Source organism: Podarcis erhardii (genome assembly GCF_964252035.2).
Source record: "Podarcis erhardii genome assembly, chromosome: 4".
Lineage (NCBI taxonomy): Eukaryota > Metazoa > Chordata > Lepidosauria > Squamata > Lacertidae > Podarcis > Podarcis erhardii.
The window spans coordinates 34993069-35007301 of record NC_138508.1 but is presented as its reverse complement, the minus strand read 5'-3'; the positions used below and the strand labels follow the sequence as shown (position 1 = coordinate 35007301).

The window sequence follows — 14233 nt, the reverse complement described above, 5'->3', positions numbered from 1 at the left end:
ATCCTCCCAGCTACTCTTCCCCATCCCGCCAGTCCCCGTTTCGCTCCTCCCATTCCCCCCCCCGCTCCTCCCCTCCTTTGTCCTTCCCCAGTTTGCTGCCCCTCTTTTCAGATCGCCTCTTGATCCTTCGCGCTCGCGAGGCTCCGCGCTTGCCTGCGAGTCAGCGCCGGGCAACGTGAGGAAACGACGCCGAGGCTCGCCCTGGGCAAAAGTGCTGCCTTGCCTTTTAGAGACCAGGCGGTTTACTGGAAAACCAGCAGCTGGGAGATGTTCCTAAGCAGTACTCTGGTTCACCGCCAGTATTAAACAGTTTATATTATATAGCTGTTCTCCCCTCCACCCTCAGGATTCCTGTCTTTCACACTCCATAAACTTTCTCTCTCCCCTCCATTTTGCGGTGCACCAGACTCAGCACGGAGAGAGATAAGAAGAGAAAGGAGTATTTGTGGGAAAGGGATGGAATCCACAGTTTTTTAGGGCAAGATCAGAACAGCACACAAAGCTAATTTTGCAGCAAGGGCTTTCGTTCAATGAAACAAAGCACCTTCAATGAAGTTACAGAATTCAGCGGGTTTTCAGTCTGGTATGGATGTGTCTGTCTAGGATGGGGAAGATCTGGCTGCAAATCTCGGCTTGGGCCTGAAGCTCACTGGGCAAAATCTCTTCCTTTACCTATTTCACAAACCTTTTTTTTTTTTTTAAGAGAGAGAAACTTTATTAATTTTTAAAATAAAGACAAAATAAAAACAACATCAAACTTTTATATCAGTAAGGGGAAAATAAGGAAAACTACAATGGATAAGAGAAAGGGAAAATAATACCCTCCATTAATCCATGTGATGCATCTTTTATAATCACAATACAAGGGAAATCTCTTAATCCTATTCTTCTAGAACATAGTCTCTCTACAAACTAAATTGGACCATTGTCTATGTTCCATCTCTGTTGTATTGATGTATATGTATATATGTGTGTGTGTATATATATATATATATATATATATTGACCAAATAGCATAAAAATGATCCGATCTAGATTCTCCCCTAGTTACTTTTAATTGATATGTAAGATGCTCAGAGAGAGCTATATCCCAGACTATACCAAACCAATAATCAATGGAGAGAGGTGAACAAGTTTTCCATTTGCTGGCCGTTGACATTCTTGCCACCACTAGTAATAGAAAGATGAGTGTCTCCTGTTGCACAAAGTTTTAAGGATGAAAAGGCAGTAAGAACTGTGTATATCACCCTGAACTCCTTGGAGGAAGATTTTATAGTCTTACAGTTGAGTTACAAATTCTACACACTTCTTTGGGGTTGTGTATAGCATGGATTAGCAGCTAGGCTTTTGAGCTGTTGAAAGACGACTGGATCTGGCAGCTTCTGAGTACATATGGGTTACTTTTGTATAGCTGAGTAACAGCAACATGTAAAAATGAGTTTCAGCTATTCTGCAATAAGAAGAACCATATTATTTGTGAGATTAAACAATCTTAAATTGTTTGAAAAAAGAAAATTTATGATATACAGTAAATGGAGAAGAGTCCTGTGTAACAACATCTATAAATATGTATCTGGACTCAGCCAGTCCTGGCTGTAAGAATAAGGCTACTGCGAACACTCAAGAGCTGGCCTAATTTCATCTCTGAAATGTGGAAGAGTAAGATAAACATGCTTTCTAGCCAAAAGAAAAATCCTTTTGCTCACTGGGTGTTGGAACAGAAAACTCTGTGGTGGGTGTTTCCTAAATGCAGTTAAGCTGCTGGCAAGTGTTAGAAGACACAGAAAAGTTAAAAGCAAGCATTTCGTGTATGTAACATTTGATTGGTTTTGTTAATAAATGAAGAGTTATGATGAAGTAAGCGTTTTGTTTATTCGGTGTCTTTCCTTGCTCTTCTCTACCCACGTAGCTCTATCCAACTGGCAGAATTTAAAGCACCACTTCATTCCCTATTTAGATTAAATGATTTAGAGAGCAAATAGAAACTGTTAATTAGGCAGTTGAAGGAACAAAGGAAAAGTATGTGCTTGGCCAGAAAATGAAAAGATAACAGATTTTTGATGAATGTTTGACACAGAACTCTTATGGAACAGACGGATACGGAATATGAGGGTGGAGTGTCCACTGGAGGATTTTGCCACACCCTGGGCAGGGCACCTTCAACTGGCCATCCCTTAGCCTGGACAACAGTTGCTGCTCCTTGTTCTCAGGGGAAGGGCAGTCTGGTGTGCTGGAGTGAGAATAGAAGAAGGATGAGCAGAAGCTGCTGCCTCCCCCCATCCCCAGGGGAACATAAGAAATTGCCATATACCAAGTCATTAAACACTGATTTATAAGTCGTCCACAGCTCACTTCCATAAAGCAGCATGGTTAACTGGCAAGCCTGGTTGACCTTGATCTTGGTTGTTAGCATCACATTCTCCCACAGCCTTTTGGAGAGGCGAACCAATACCATAGCTGCCTTGCCAATAAGCTTGTCCTCCCAGTGACGTCTACGCTGGTTTGGTCACATCCGCAGAATGGAAGATGGCAGGATCCCCAAGGACGTGCTCCACAGGGAGCTGGCTTCAGGCACTAGGCCAGTTAGCAGATCAACTCTGTTACAAATATGTCTACAAATGTGACATGAAGGGTGGCAACATTAACCATGCCCTGTGTGAATTCCCTGCAGACAATCACAGTGCCTAGAGAAAGACAGTCAGTTTGTGTGGCAGCAGTTCTCAACCTGTGGGTCCCCAGATGTTGTTGGGCTACAACTCCCATAATCCCTGAGCTCTGGCCTTGCTAGCTAGGGGTTGTATGGGATGGGAGTTGTAGTCAGTCCAACAACATCTGGGGACCCACAGGTTGAGAAAGGCTGGACTAGAGGGAGAGTAACTACTGGGAGGAGCACAAAGAGAAGCAACACAATGGTGTGCCTATAACAGCATAACCAGAAGCCTTCATCTACCCCACTTGCAACAAAACATATCTCTCCCGTATCAGTCTCTACAGCCACAGGAGGCACTGTGACTCTGCAACTGTTTGACTTTAACCACGAAGGCACACTCTTCCACTGTCTCCCGAGACAGACAGATGCCAACAACAACATGATTTATACAATGTAAAAATAAGGACATAGTGCATTCATTGGCCAGACTACTGAATAGTGAGAGGAAATTTAGTTCTTAGTGCTCAGCTGGGTATCATTCTGACTGCATTTATATCTTGCAAGAGTTAGAGGTTTGTTTTTAAATGAAAACTAAAAATTCACACAAGGTGCCTTTGAATATCCTTGAGGGAGTCAGGTCCTCCTGTGGCTACAGGGCTGCATAAAAAGCAGATACTCAACAGATGCAACCCCCATGTCTCCATATGGGGAGGACTGCACCAATTGAAGTTGTGCCTGCAACGAAACCTTTAAAGGCATGGGAGCCTGTCGGCCACTTTTAAAAACAAACCAAACCAAACCAAAACCCTGTGCATCTTTTGGGTAGACACAACGATTCTGTCGAAAACATTGCACCTATGGGTTACATACACTCCCGGGCTATTTCAAAACTACATAGCAGATAGAAAATGAACGGCCATCACTTTAAGCATGTCACTTTCTGTTTAATTTCTGCTTTCCCTAAGGCTTTGGAGAGGGCATAAACTCCGCACCCACCAACCCGGTGGTGTAACCCCTGCGAAGAAAACAAACGAGGCTCTCATCCTTGTTTAGTCTCTTTTCCCCTTTGCATGGGATTTGGGGAAAAGGGGGAGCAACTATTGCAAACGCCTCATCGACAAAGGGCCTCCTTGCTTGAGTTTCCACACTGATTCATATGCATTTGCCCCGCACATGGGAGACGGCACCGACTTCAACCAAGAATCGGAAATGTTACTAGCAAAAGACCGCAGCCTCTTTTGCAACGCCCATGTGATGAACCCGGAAGCGGAAACAGGGTTCTTTCTGTTTCCGGAGGCGGCTGTTTGGGGGAGGGGGGGAAAAAGCAACAAAAGACCCCGTTACTAATTCCTCCGACGGCTCCTTTTCGGGGCTTTCCTCGTGGAAGGGTCTCGGGAAGTCGCTCTCTCCCCCGCTTCTCCCTCTCTATGCTACTTCAGTCGCCGCCAACATGATGCCCGTATTCAAGAGCAGCCGGAGAGACTTCACTTTCGGGCCGTGGAAGCTGACGGCCGCTCGGACCCACATCATCAAGTCGTCGGAGGCCGAGAGGTGCGAGGCGGGGGCCGGGGATGCTAGGGAACACTGTCGCCAGAGCCTTCGCTTCTGGGTCGGCCGAGCCCTTCAGGTTGCAGCGGGCCAATTCGGATGGCCGGCGGCTTTTATTGATGGGATTTCAATGAAAACAAGCCCGGAAATCTTCCTGGGCGGCTGAAACGTAAAGTGACCCCCCCCCCCGACCAACAGCCTTTTCCACTTTCCTAAAAATCTCACCTGAACCCAAGTGTGCAGAAAGCAAATGCTTTGCAGGAGGGTGGGGATGCTTGTAAGGTTTCTGAACTGGCATGCTGTTTTAAGTAATCAAGTTACAAGTGGTACCTCGGGTTACATACGCTTCAGGTTACAGACTCCGCTAACCCAGAAATAGTGCTTCAGGTTAAGAACTTTGCTTCAGGATGAGAACAGAAATTGTGCTCTGGCAGTGCAGCAGCAGCAGCAGAAGGCCCCATTAGTTAAAGTGGTGCTTCAGGTTAAGAACAGTTTCAGGTTAAGAACGGACCTCCAGAACGAATTAAGTACTTAACCCGAGGTACCACTGTATAAGGTTTCTGTCAGACGATTAAGTCCTCTGATCAATCAGATCATATACACTTCACCAGTTATTTATAAGTGATATGTTCGTAGTTTACTTTCTTGCTTTCTGAGGGCCACTTCGCGTGCTGCTACATTTGTGGCAAATCCTCTTGTTAAATGCTGACGTTGATCTGACAAGTGTATTTGTGGTGCCCATGTGCTGTTAAGGTATTGTAGTAAATTGCGACCTCCAGTGAATTAACCTCTTGTGGTCTAGCTGGGGACTTATGAGACAGACCAAAAATGAAAGGAACGTACATGTTTGGAGAAGGTTAAACTCTCCAGAGCTAATTTCATCTTAAATAAGCACAGCTGATTCAGTGTTACTATATTTGGAATTAGATGTGGCATATTGTAATATTCTTCAGAACAAATTATGTCTCTGTTTTAAATTATGTGGTAAGTGTGAAATAGTTCCAAAGTGACATACCTTTTTTGTTTCCATGCAGATTAGCTGAAGAACTACACATGCCTTGTGTTCCAGAAATGATGTTTGGAGACAATGTTTTAAGAATTCAACATGAATCTCTCTTTGGAATAGAGTTCAATGCAACCGATGCCTTAAGATGTGTAAATAACACTCAAGGTATGGTTAAAGTTGCCTGTGCAGAGGAGTGGCAAGAAAGCAGGTAATGATATAAGATTAATCTAATCTAATCTAATATGACAAATTAATACATTCAGCTTCTTTGGAGCAATAGCTTAGATTTTTACTTTTTATGTCACCCACTTGAGATAAAACCTGAATAAATGCTTAATGCTTGTCACTTTCTCCCTTAACATAAATAACATATTATTGTACATTTTCTCTTTCCTTTGAGTCACGGTTTTTGAGAATGTGATGTCAGGGAACCACCCACTAACAGTGTCTCATATATTTATTACTTCTTGAGTCCACAACTTTAGTTATGATGAAATAGGTTTCTGACATTTCTGCTTGCTAATACAGATGTGCTAGCCAACAACTTTGAGCAAAAAACTTGAGCAAAAAAATTTACAGTATATGATTTCTAATCTAGAATAAACAAATCTGATATTGTACAGCTGATAATGTTATGTCAATCTTCAACATCTCTTGGAATTTGCAAATATACAGGCAACATTTCCATAGCCTCTATAAAAAACTGGGTCTATCTGTAGAGATCCTTTGGTTCTGAACCTGACATGCTACATAGTTGTGTATCTTTTTCCTTGAGGTCTGAGCCTGAGCACACAAAGGAAGTTGTTAAACCATATGACTGGACCTATACAACAGATTACAAAGGAACTCTTCTAGGTGATACGTTAAAGTTAAAGGTACGTTCTGAATTCTGCTATTAATGGCTGCATACTTTGTAGCACTAAGCAGTTAAACAATGTCTGAAGAGCACTCTTATAAAAAAAACATAACTTTTAAATTATTTTGCCTCTTCCAGGTTTCTCCCACAACAGAACATATAGATACAGAGAAACTAAAAGCCAGGGAACAGATTATGTTCTTTGAGGAAATACTTCTGTTTGAAGATGAACTTCATGATCATGGAGTTTCAAGCCTGAGTGTAAAAATAGTGAGTTCGGTCACTTTGTGCATGTTATATCTTACAGTAGGAAATGTCTTTAGAGTTTGACTGAAGGAAAAAAACGAAAAGGTGTAGTACCCCAACTTACATTTCTTTCTCTGTGTTAAAGATATTCCTTTAAGATGTCAGCTAATTCTATCTCCCCGCCCCCCCAAAGGCCAACAGAAGCTCAATAATATATTGGTTTGTGTATAGTACTTGTAAATTGCTTAAAAGCCTATTTTGACATTAAGCAATATAATACAAAATAACCAGTAATGATGGGCTGGATGCAGTTTCCATCTCAACTTTTGCTTTGCTTAAGACTTTGAGACAGGAAGGATCTAGCTTATGAGGTTTCATTAAAAGGACAAGATTATTATCTTGTGAAGGCTATTCCGATTCAGTTGAAGTTCTGTACTGATATTAATTTGATACTAGCTTGTAGTTGGCACTTTATTATTTTTGTGCAATCTGAGATGCTGTCTGAAGATTTAAATCTGAGTTTCTGATAATAATTACTTTGTAACAATGTATATTCTGTAACACTAAAGTTGTGATTGCTATGCATGTTGTTGATTTTGTAAGACTTTGTATTAAAACTGAGTACAGGTTAGACATTTTAGTTCAGCTTTACTCTTGCATAATATTTACATTTTTAGAGGATAAATATCCACAAGAAAGTATTTTAGTTGAACAGTGGAAAAAGAGCTACACACTGAAGTTTTTATTAGGACAAATGCCGGCTCTCTCCGCCTATAGAGTGAGATGAGCGCCGCAACCCCAGAGTCGTCCACGACTGGACCTAATGGTCAGGGGTACCTTTACCTTTTAAGAGCAAAATATTGTAGATGTGTGCAAGTGCAAATTATTTTTCCTGTTTTTCACAGAGGGTAATGCCTTCAAGCTTCTTTGTGCTCTTGAGGTTTTTCCTGCGAGTTGATGGTGTGCTTATCAGAATGAATGATACAAGGATTTATCATGAGGTAAGGAAATCTAATATGCTTATTTTGTTTTGAAGACCATAAAATGGTTAATATTTGGAAATGAAATGCCATATGCTGTGATTTGTATGTTTATTATTATTATTTATATTGTCTAGCCAAAGCCATTACAAAAGATATATATATATAGAGAGAGAGCACTCTTTAGCGATATCACGATAGGTGCAGGAAGATGGCTTCCTATTTCTTAGGAATTGTCAATCTAGTTTGAGTAGGTTCCTGGAGTCTTAAGAAGACTAAGTACAGACTTCTCTGCACATGATTTTTGTCCCCTTAGAACTGTGCACCCTTGGTAGATTTATGCAAGGGCATGGGGGGGCAGTTGCCCTGGAGTAACCATAATCTCTGGTTTCCTAGCTTTCTTTTTTTAAAAAGAGTTAAGTTCCTAGCATTTGTAAATCCTGCAATATGAAGCAAAATGTACAGTCCCTTTTTTGGGGGGGGGGACTAGCTTGCTCTCTCCCCCTTCAGTGTTCCCTCCCCCCCCCAAAAAAAATCCTGCAGGTGCCTATGGATTCATCGTCATAAGTACTGATATGGAATCTTGTAGAAGAAATGCCTTTAAACTAAACTATTCAGGTTCATTTTTAAACACATACTGCTTTCCATACCCATCCTAAGGCAGTTGACAACCTTAAAAGACAATCCAGTAAACAAAAATTCAAAATGAATAAACAAAAATACACATTGCAATAAATGCAAATTAATATACAAATTAATAAATTCAGTAACCAGAACATTTGTCAAGTCTAGATGTCAAGTTTAACTGTCAAGTTTCATTCATGTAATGGAACAGTATCTGTAAAACTAGACAAAATAATTCTGTCACTCACAAATGATATGAAAAGATTGGTTAGGTATTATTTCAAATTGGTCTTGCTTGATTTAGTTGGTTCCATAGGACCTGGGTAATTTTCATTACTTCAAGGATATTGTTGGTGAAAGACACAATTGGTACATTACTTGTTCAGATTTGTAGATTAGAGGATGTCAAAAACTCATCTTCATTGAAAATGATAGCGATTTAAGGTCTGATGCAACAGATTTCTATTTTAGTTTAGTCTAAATGGTAATGGGAAAAGCATGTTTTCAGATCCAACCATCTGTGTTGTCAATTTACATTTAATTTCTGTGTATTCACATTTATTGAAGTAAATCTAGGAATCTGATGTGAGATACCCACGTAGTGGAAGTGGCCCCCAGTTCCAGTCACCACACAGAGGCAGCTTAAGGTCCAAAATAGTCCACTGTTAGGAAGATAAGGCTTTGCAGATACAGATCTAGACAAATGCGAAATATTTCTGTTGTTCCAGCAATACAAGATGTAATACAGACTCTGAGTCAAGTACAGACTCACTGACTGACAAATGAACTGATACAGCTTAAGCACCTCTATACTGGTAGTTGGCACTGGGCAGTTGCCATAGCAACTGGTTTGGCTGATGCTGCACCTGTTGGCTTATCTCATACAAGGAGTGATTTGTGTCCATGACGGGAATTAACCTCTTCCCCATGACCAGTCCTTCCAACATGTCTGTCTGTAGAATCATATATTATTTTATGCAGTTACATTTCAGCTGTTTTCTTTCTTACTAGGCTGATAAACACTACATGTTACGGGAATACACCTCGAGGGAAAGCAAAATATCAAGCTTAAAGGTATTAACATTTTCTTTTTTAAAAAAATAATTTTTAAAATTTTAAATTTTTATTGAGGGGACCCATATTTCAAGTTCCGAAGGGGGATTCCGATCATCTTCTTGTTACTGCGTTAATGTCCAAATCAATCCAAATAATGTTCACAATTCTATCCAGTCTTATCTTGCTGTTTCCACATCTCATCTTGTTCTTATATTTTTTTATTTTTTTCTTTATGATCTCTTCTGATAATCTCCTTAAGCAGATAAACACCAATTATAATCCTGTGTGAATGTTTCCGTTCGTCCAATCCTCATATCAAGATGGTTTCCATATATCATCGCTTTCATAAATAACATCACTCTTTCCATCTCGCAGATCTGTCGCTCTTAAGTCCCTCTGAGGAGTCTCACCCACAACATAAAAACAACTCTATTCCTCCTCCCAGACTTAAGTCCTCCGACAGAACTTGCCAACATGGCGACGGTATTTTTTACTGCGTCATTCCAAAGCTCTTATACTTTCCACGATCTTCTTAAAACATGCTTTGGTTAGAAAGTTATCTCCACACAGTCATAAATCCACAGCTTAAGTCATTAAAACGGCATTTCTGACTTGTGACTTGTGGGGGGGGGGGGATTCTTGTTTATTCACATAGAGAAAAGAAAGGAAAGTTTTTTCCCCTCCCCCATCCAGTCCCTTTGCCATACCGAGCCTTGGTGAATCTTCTCATGATTTATTCTTGTTCCTCTGACCCGTCTTGTTTTCCAGAGATCTCTTCAGTTAGCAGTCTTTACTCCCCCTCCTTCCTTGAAATATGTGCATTCACTTCCTCCTAATTGTTTCTTTTGAAGTTATTGCAGCTAGAGGCGTGGATCAGAGACAGCGTCCAGGAGCGCCGAGATCCGCACAAGGGCATTCTGCCTAGTGCCTCCACCCCCACAAATTCGGGGGTGGTATAGGGCACAGCAGGCAAGGGCAGCCCCCCCCCCACAATCTTGGGGGGTAGGGAGGCTATTTACTCCCATCACAGCCTCCTAATTACCTTGTGCGGGTCGGAGAGATGTTATTGTCAGCCATCTTCCGATGCGCCCCTAGTGGCCCCCCATGAGCGTCTTTCTCTTGTCAGTGTTGGTAACTTCTTGATGCAAATCACTTTTTGATAGGGCACTGGCGGATGCTACCTTTCATGAGCATCTACAAGGTTTTATTACCAGGGAAATTAAATTTAAAAATTATTTTGTGTAGTAAGACCTTTTTTATTAATAGTTGTTTTTTTACTGAGCTTTAGTCTCCAGGGTAATGCACTTTTTCACTACCTGAACATGTTTCTCAAGTTGCCCATTTATGGGAGAGAGACTCGCTTTGAAGCAGAAATTTGGTAGTGTTAATATGTGTAAAGGTTATATAAACAATATGAATAATTCTAATTTAAGTTTAGCAGTGCCCCTTTTAAGTGTATATAGATATGTTTTCTCTTTGGCTGGGCTCTGCATAATTATTTCTCTTTTGGTTTTAAGCATGTTCCTCCACCCCTTTTCACGGATCCTAATGAGGTTGCTCAGTATTTACCTGTCAAGGAGAACATATGTGAGAAGTTGGAGTTCCCCGAGAATTTGCATCCTGAATCTGAAGCAGCACCAGAAGGCACTTAAGTGGGATCTCCGTAATTTTGTGGACTCAAAACAGACCTTGTTCTGGAGACCATGTAATGCCTCGGTCGTTGTCACTGAAGATTTATCTACTTGCTAGATACAGATCTATTTGGATGTCTGACTAAAATTTCTGTAGCTGTGGATGGGCAGGAGCAGGGAGCTAATTTCAAACTTTTGCTAATATTTTCGTTGTGTCTATTTCAAATGTGCCCTGAAACTGGTTCTGGACTGGAATTACCTGACATTGGAAAATAAGCCCACAAATCACCAGTAATTCTTTTGAAGCATACAGCATTTCAAGAAAGTTTAGTGGGTTTAGGAAAAATCAAGACTCATTCATAAGCTCGTACAGCTACTATGAACTTTCTTTTAACATAGTCTTTGTTATACAAGGGCCTTGTTTCATAAGATTCATAGGACTAAGCACATTGGTAAGTTTTTGGATCTCAGTGGATGGTATTACTCTTTTAATCAGTTGCATGGTGTCTGTCTTTAAGTAAGAAATACATGAGAAACACTATTTGGCCTTGTTCACATGCAACATTAAACCGTAGTTTAAAATAAACTGGTTTTGCATAAATGAGCTCTCCCTGGCTTCTGTCTGTGGCACACAGAGGAGGAAACAAGCCTGGGTTGGACATGCTGGAACATGTGACCCTCTGCTTGTGATTTGATTCTTGCCAAACCATGAGTGGTAAACGAAGAAGAAACCTTGGCTTCCACTTATGGTTGGTGTAGCTTAGTCAGAAGTGGTGGGTGATTTCATGGGTGAAATAACGACGTGTAAAGTATGGTTTAATTTGGTATGCGAACTAGGCTGATGCCTTCTAAATGAAACTAAGGGCAGCACTGTGTTGTATACTGCTCATGGAGCAAGATTTTACTTTCCTACCCAAGCATACCTCCAAAATCTCACCCTCTGGAGCAAACTGAGGATGCTTGAGGGGCTACAACGAGGAGAAGGGGAATGTGAAGTCCTGTTGTGTGAGCAAAAGTCTGTTCCACTCTCACAGACATCATGAAGTACAACACAAATGACCGTTTCATAGATCTTGGAAAAGCAATTTAACAAAAGTTTGGAGGCAAAATGGAACTCGGTTTGCAAATTGGGGCTTTCTTTGCTCCTCGCCCTACATTCCGCCAAAAGCAACTCTCGAGGACTGAGGGTCCCTCAAAATGCAGTGGAACAGAGGAATTGGAAAAAAATGGACAGGGCTTCCAATGTGCATGCAGAAGTCCCATTTCCATTTGTGCAAGATACCTTTGGATCCAAGCCAAAGAGTTGCATAATCAGTTTGGTCCAGTAGTGTTTCACGGTAGGTTGCTTTCTAACAGTTTTGATGGAGTTGGTTCTTAAGCAAGCTAGGCATTTTTAATAGGGAGTAATCGTTGAAATGGATTGCACAGTACCATATTCTTGGTGCATGTTACCTCCCATTAAAAAATAATAACCCTGGGAGTTAATATTGATTACATTACCAGAGTATGTAAATTCATGAGATTCCTTTATATGGTGTCAGTTATTTACTTCGTAGTAGTCTACTTCAAATATGTTTAACTTGTAATTTTAAGTTATCGATATTTTAACTTAAAACAAGTTACTGAGAGTACTCTGCTACCAAGCCCTTTTCCTGCCTTTCTAATGAGCTATATATATTGGATGAAAACCTGTGTTTCATGTGTTTTGTTATGGTCCTGTTGTTTTTTTCTAATAAGAGAAGAGATTAATTGTACTGATTGCAGGAGATGGGGGAAGTGTGTGGTGTGCTTTCCCACCCCTCCAAAGGAAAACTTAAGTTGGGATTCCCACCCCTCCAATGGCAGTGGACGTTTAGAGATATTCTGCTAATAGCATATGCATTTCTGCTGCCATGACAGTATTTCTTCGGTTTCACATGACGGTGAAGAGTCTGAGCAACTGTTTCAGGCTTGCTTGTTTTTCTGTGCCACCAATTCATTTTTCAGTGGTGAGCAAGAATTTCTTTTTCTATTCTACATTTTCCCACTTCTAAAACCTATCTGCTTTGGAGTTTCAAAGCAGTCAAATGCTATGCATGTTTAACAGGAGTCCCCTTGAACATTGTAGGACTTATTTCTGAGTAAACATGCATAGGATCGGAATGCTGAGTTTTAAAGGTGGATACCAAAGGATCGATGGTAAAAAGGTCACCACTGAACATACCTGCATATGGAAGACCTTGACTTCATGCAAATCACTCAGTGATGCAGTTCGCACTGCAAAGCGATTCTTCTAAAGAATTGAGTATGTTTTACCCTTTAAATAACATGCATGTGTCGACACCACAATTTATGCAGATGGTCAGCTGATTCTGTAATTCTTAGGAATATCTCAGTTGCTCATACTAACTGTTAATTTTGTTGTGGCTACCTTTCTCTTCTTTCATTATTACCAGTCATATAATAAACAGAACAAAGATGATGATTGCTTGACCTGGGGAAGGAACCCGGGTGAAAATACATACAGAAAGTTGAAGGACAAAGGAAAGACAAGCAAGTCTCTTGTGCTAAACATACCCTCAGTATCTTTAGCACAAGTCTATTGAAATGGAGGGAAATTGCACTGTATAGCTCCCTTTCATTTCAGTGGGATTTGTGCAGAAGCAGTTTTAAGATTTTCACACACAAAGGCCTCTCGTATTGTCCTTTAGTCAGCCACATAAGTGATGGGTTTGTACTATAACCAGCTGTTGCTAAATAAAAATGTATGCCACATTTTAATCTCTCAACTTCCAGTTGTCTTTACTGTGAGAAAGAAATATTTTCCTTAAGTAGCCTGGTAATAACATTAGATTGATCTAAAGCTCTGTTGTAGGAAGGGGAAACTGGTTCAGCTGTTCAATTGGACTCCAGTTCCCATCAGCCCTAGCCAGTGTGGCCAAGGATCAGGGCTGGTGGGAGTCCTGGTAGCAACATCTTTAGGGTCACAGGCTCACTACCACCTCCCTTATAGTGACCATAAATTCTACAAGTGGGATTGTATTCTGTTAACTACCTCGATGGCCAGTGTGGACGCTATTACAGGATCACATGTGGAAGGGAATGTATTGACCGTTTATATGCCTGAGTTAAAACTGGGATACCACTTAAACACCCTGTTTTCTCCCCCCATGTGTTATTTTGCATACTATACCCTAGTGCTGTACATCTAGAAGACAGAAGATGGCACTGTCAACCTTCAGTGAAAGGAGCAGATGAGCAGCTGTGGATCTTTACATTTAGTCACATCTCGTTTAGCATTAGGAAATGCATATTGGCATCTAACATGAACATTTTAAAATGAATAACTGCACAATTAGGTTTGCGGCCAGTGTGGCGTTGCCATTTCACCCTTCAGTCTTAGGGGTTCCATCTCTCCCATAGCCTGCTTAAGCTGCTATTTCCCAGTCAGTGTGCAAAACAGGAATACTAATCAATGTGTCCTGCCAGTTATTTAGGAAGACACAACATCTTCAAACCAGGAGAGGTCTGGAGGGTGGCAACACAAGAACTGGCCTTTTCTGCTCTGTGTCTCTCGTTTTATGGCATGCTATCCTCAGGAAGGTGTCTTCATTACATATCTTTATGCACCAGTCAAAAGCATTTTGACATATCTTT

The 14233-nt window shown here is 40.9% G+C and overlaps 1 protein-coding gene across 1 annotated transcript; it reads left to right on the top strand.

Annotated features, from left to right (window-relative positions):
* Nucleotides 1-3921: 3921 nt before the first annotated feature.
* On the top strand, nt 3922-13365 carry TIPRL (TOR signaling pathway regulator). The gene is made up of 7 exons (XM_081859411.1): nt 3922-4201; nt 5233-5412; nt 5980-6079; nt 6199-6330; nt 7212-7307; nt 8922-8984; nt 10484-13365. Exons 1-7 carry the CDS (start codon nt 4101-4103, stop codon nt 10616-10618), a joined length of 807 nt encoding a protein of 268 aa, XP_081715537.1. The 5' UTR covers nt 3922-4100; the 3' UTR covers nt 10619-13365.
* Nucleotides 13366-14233: the final 868 nt, after the last annotated feature.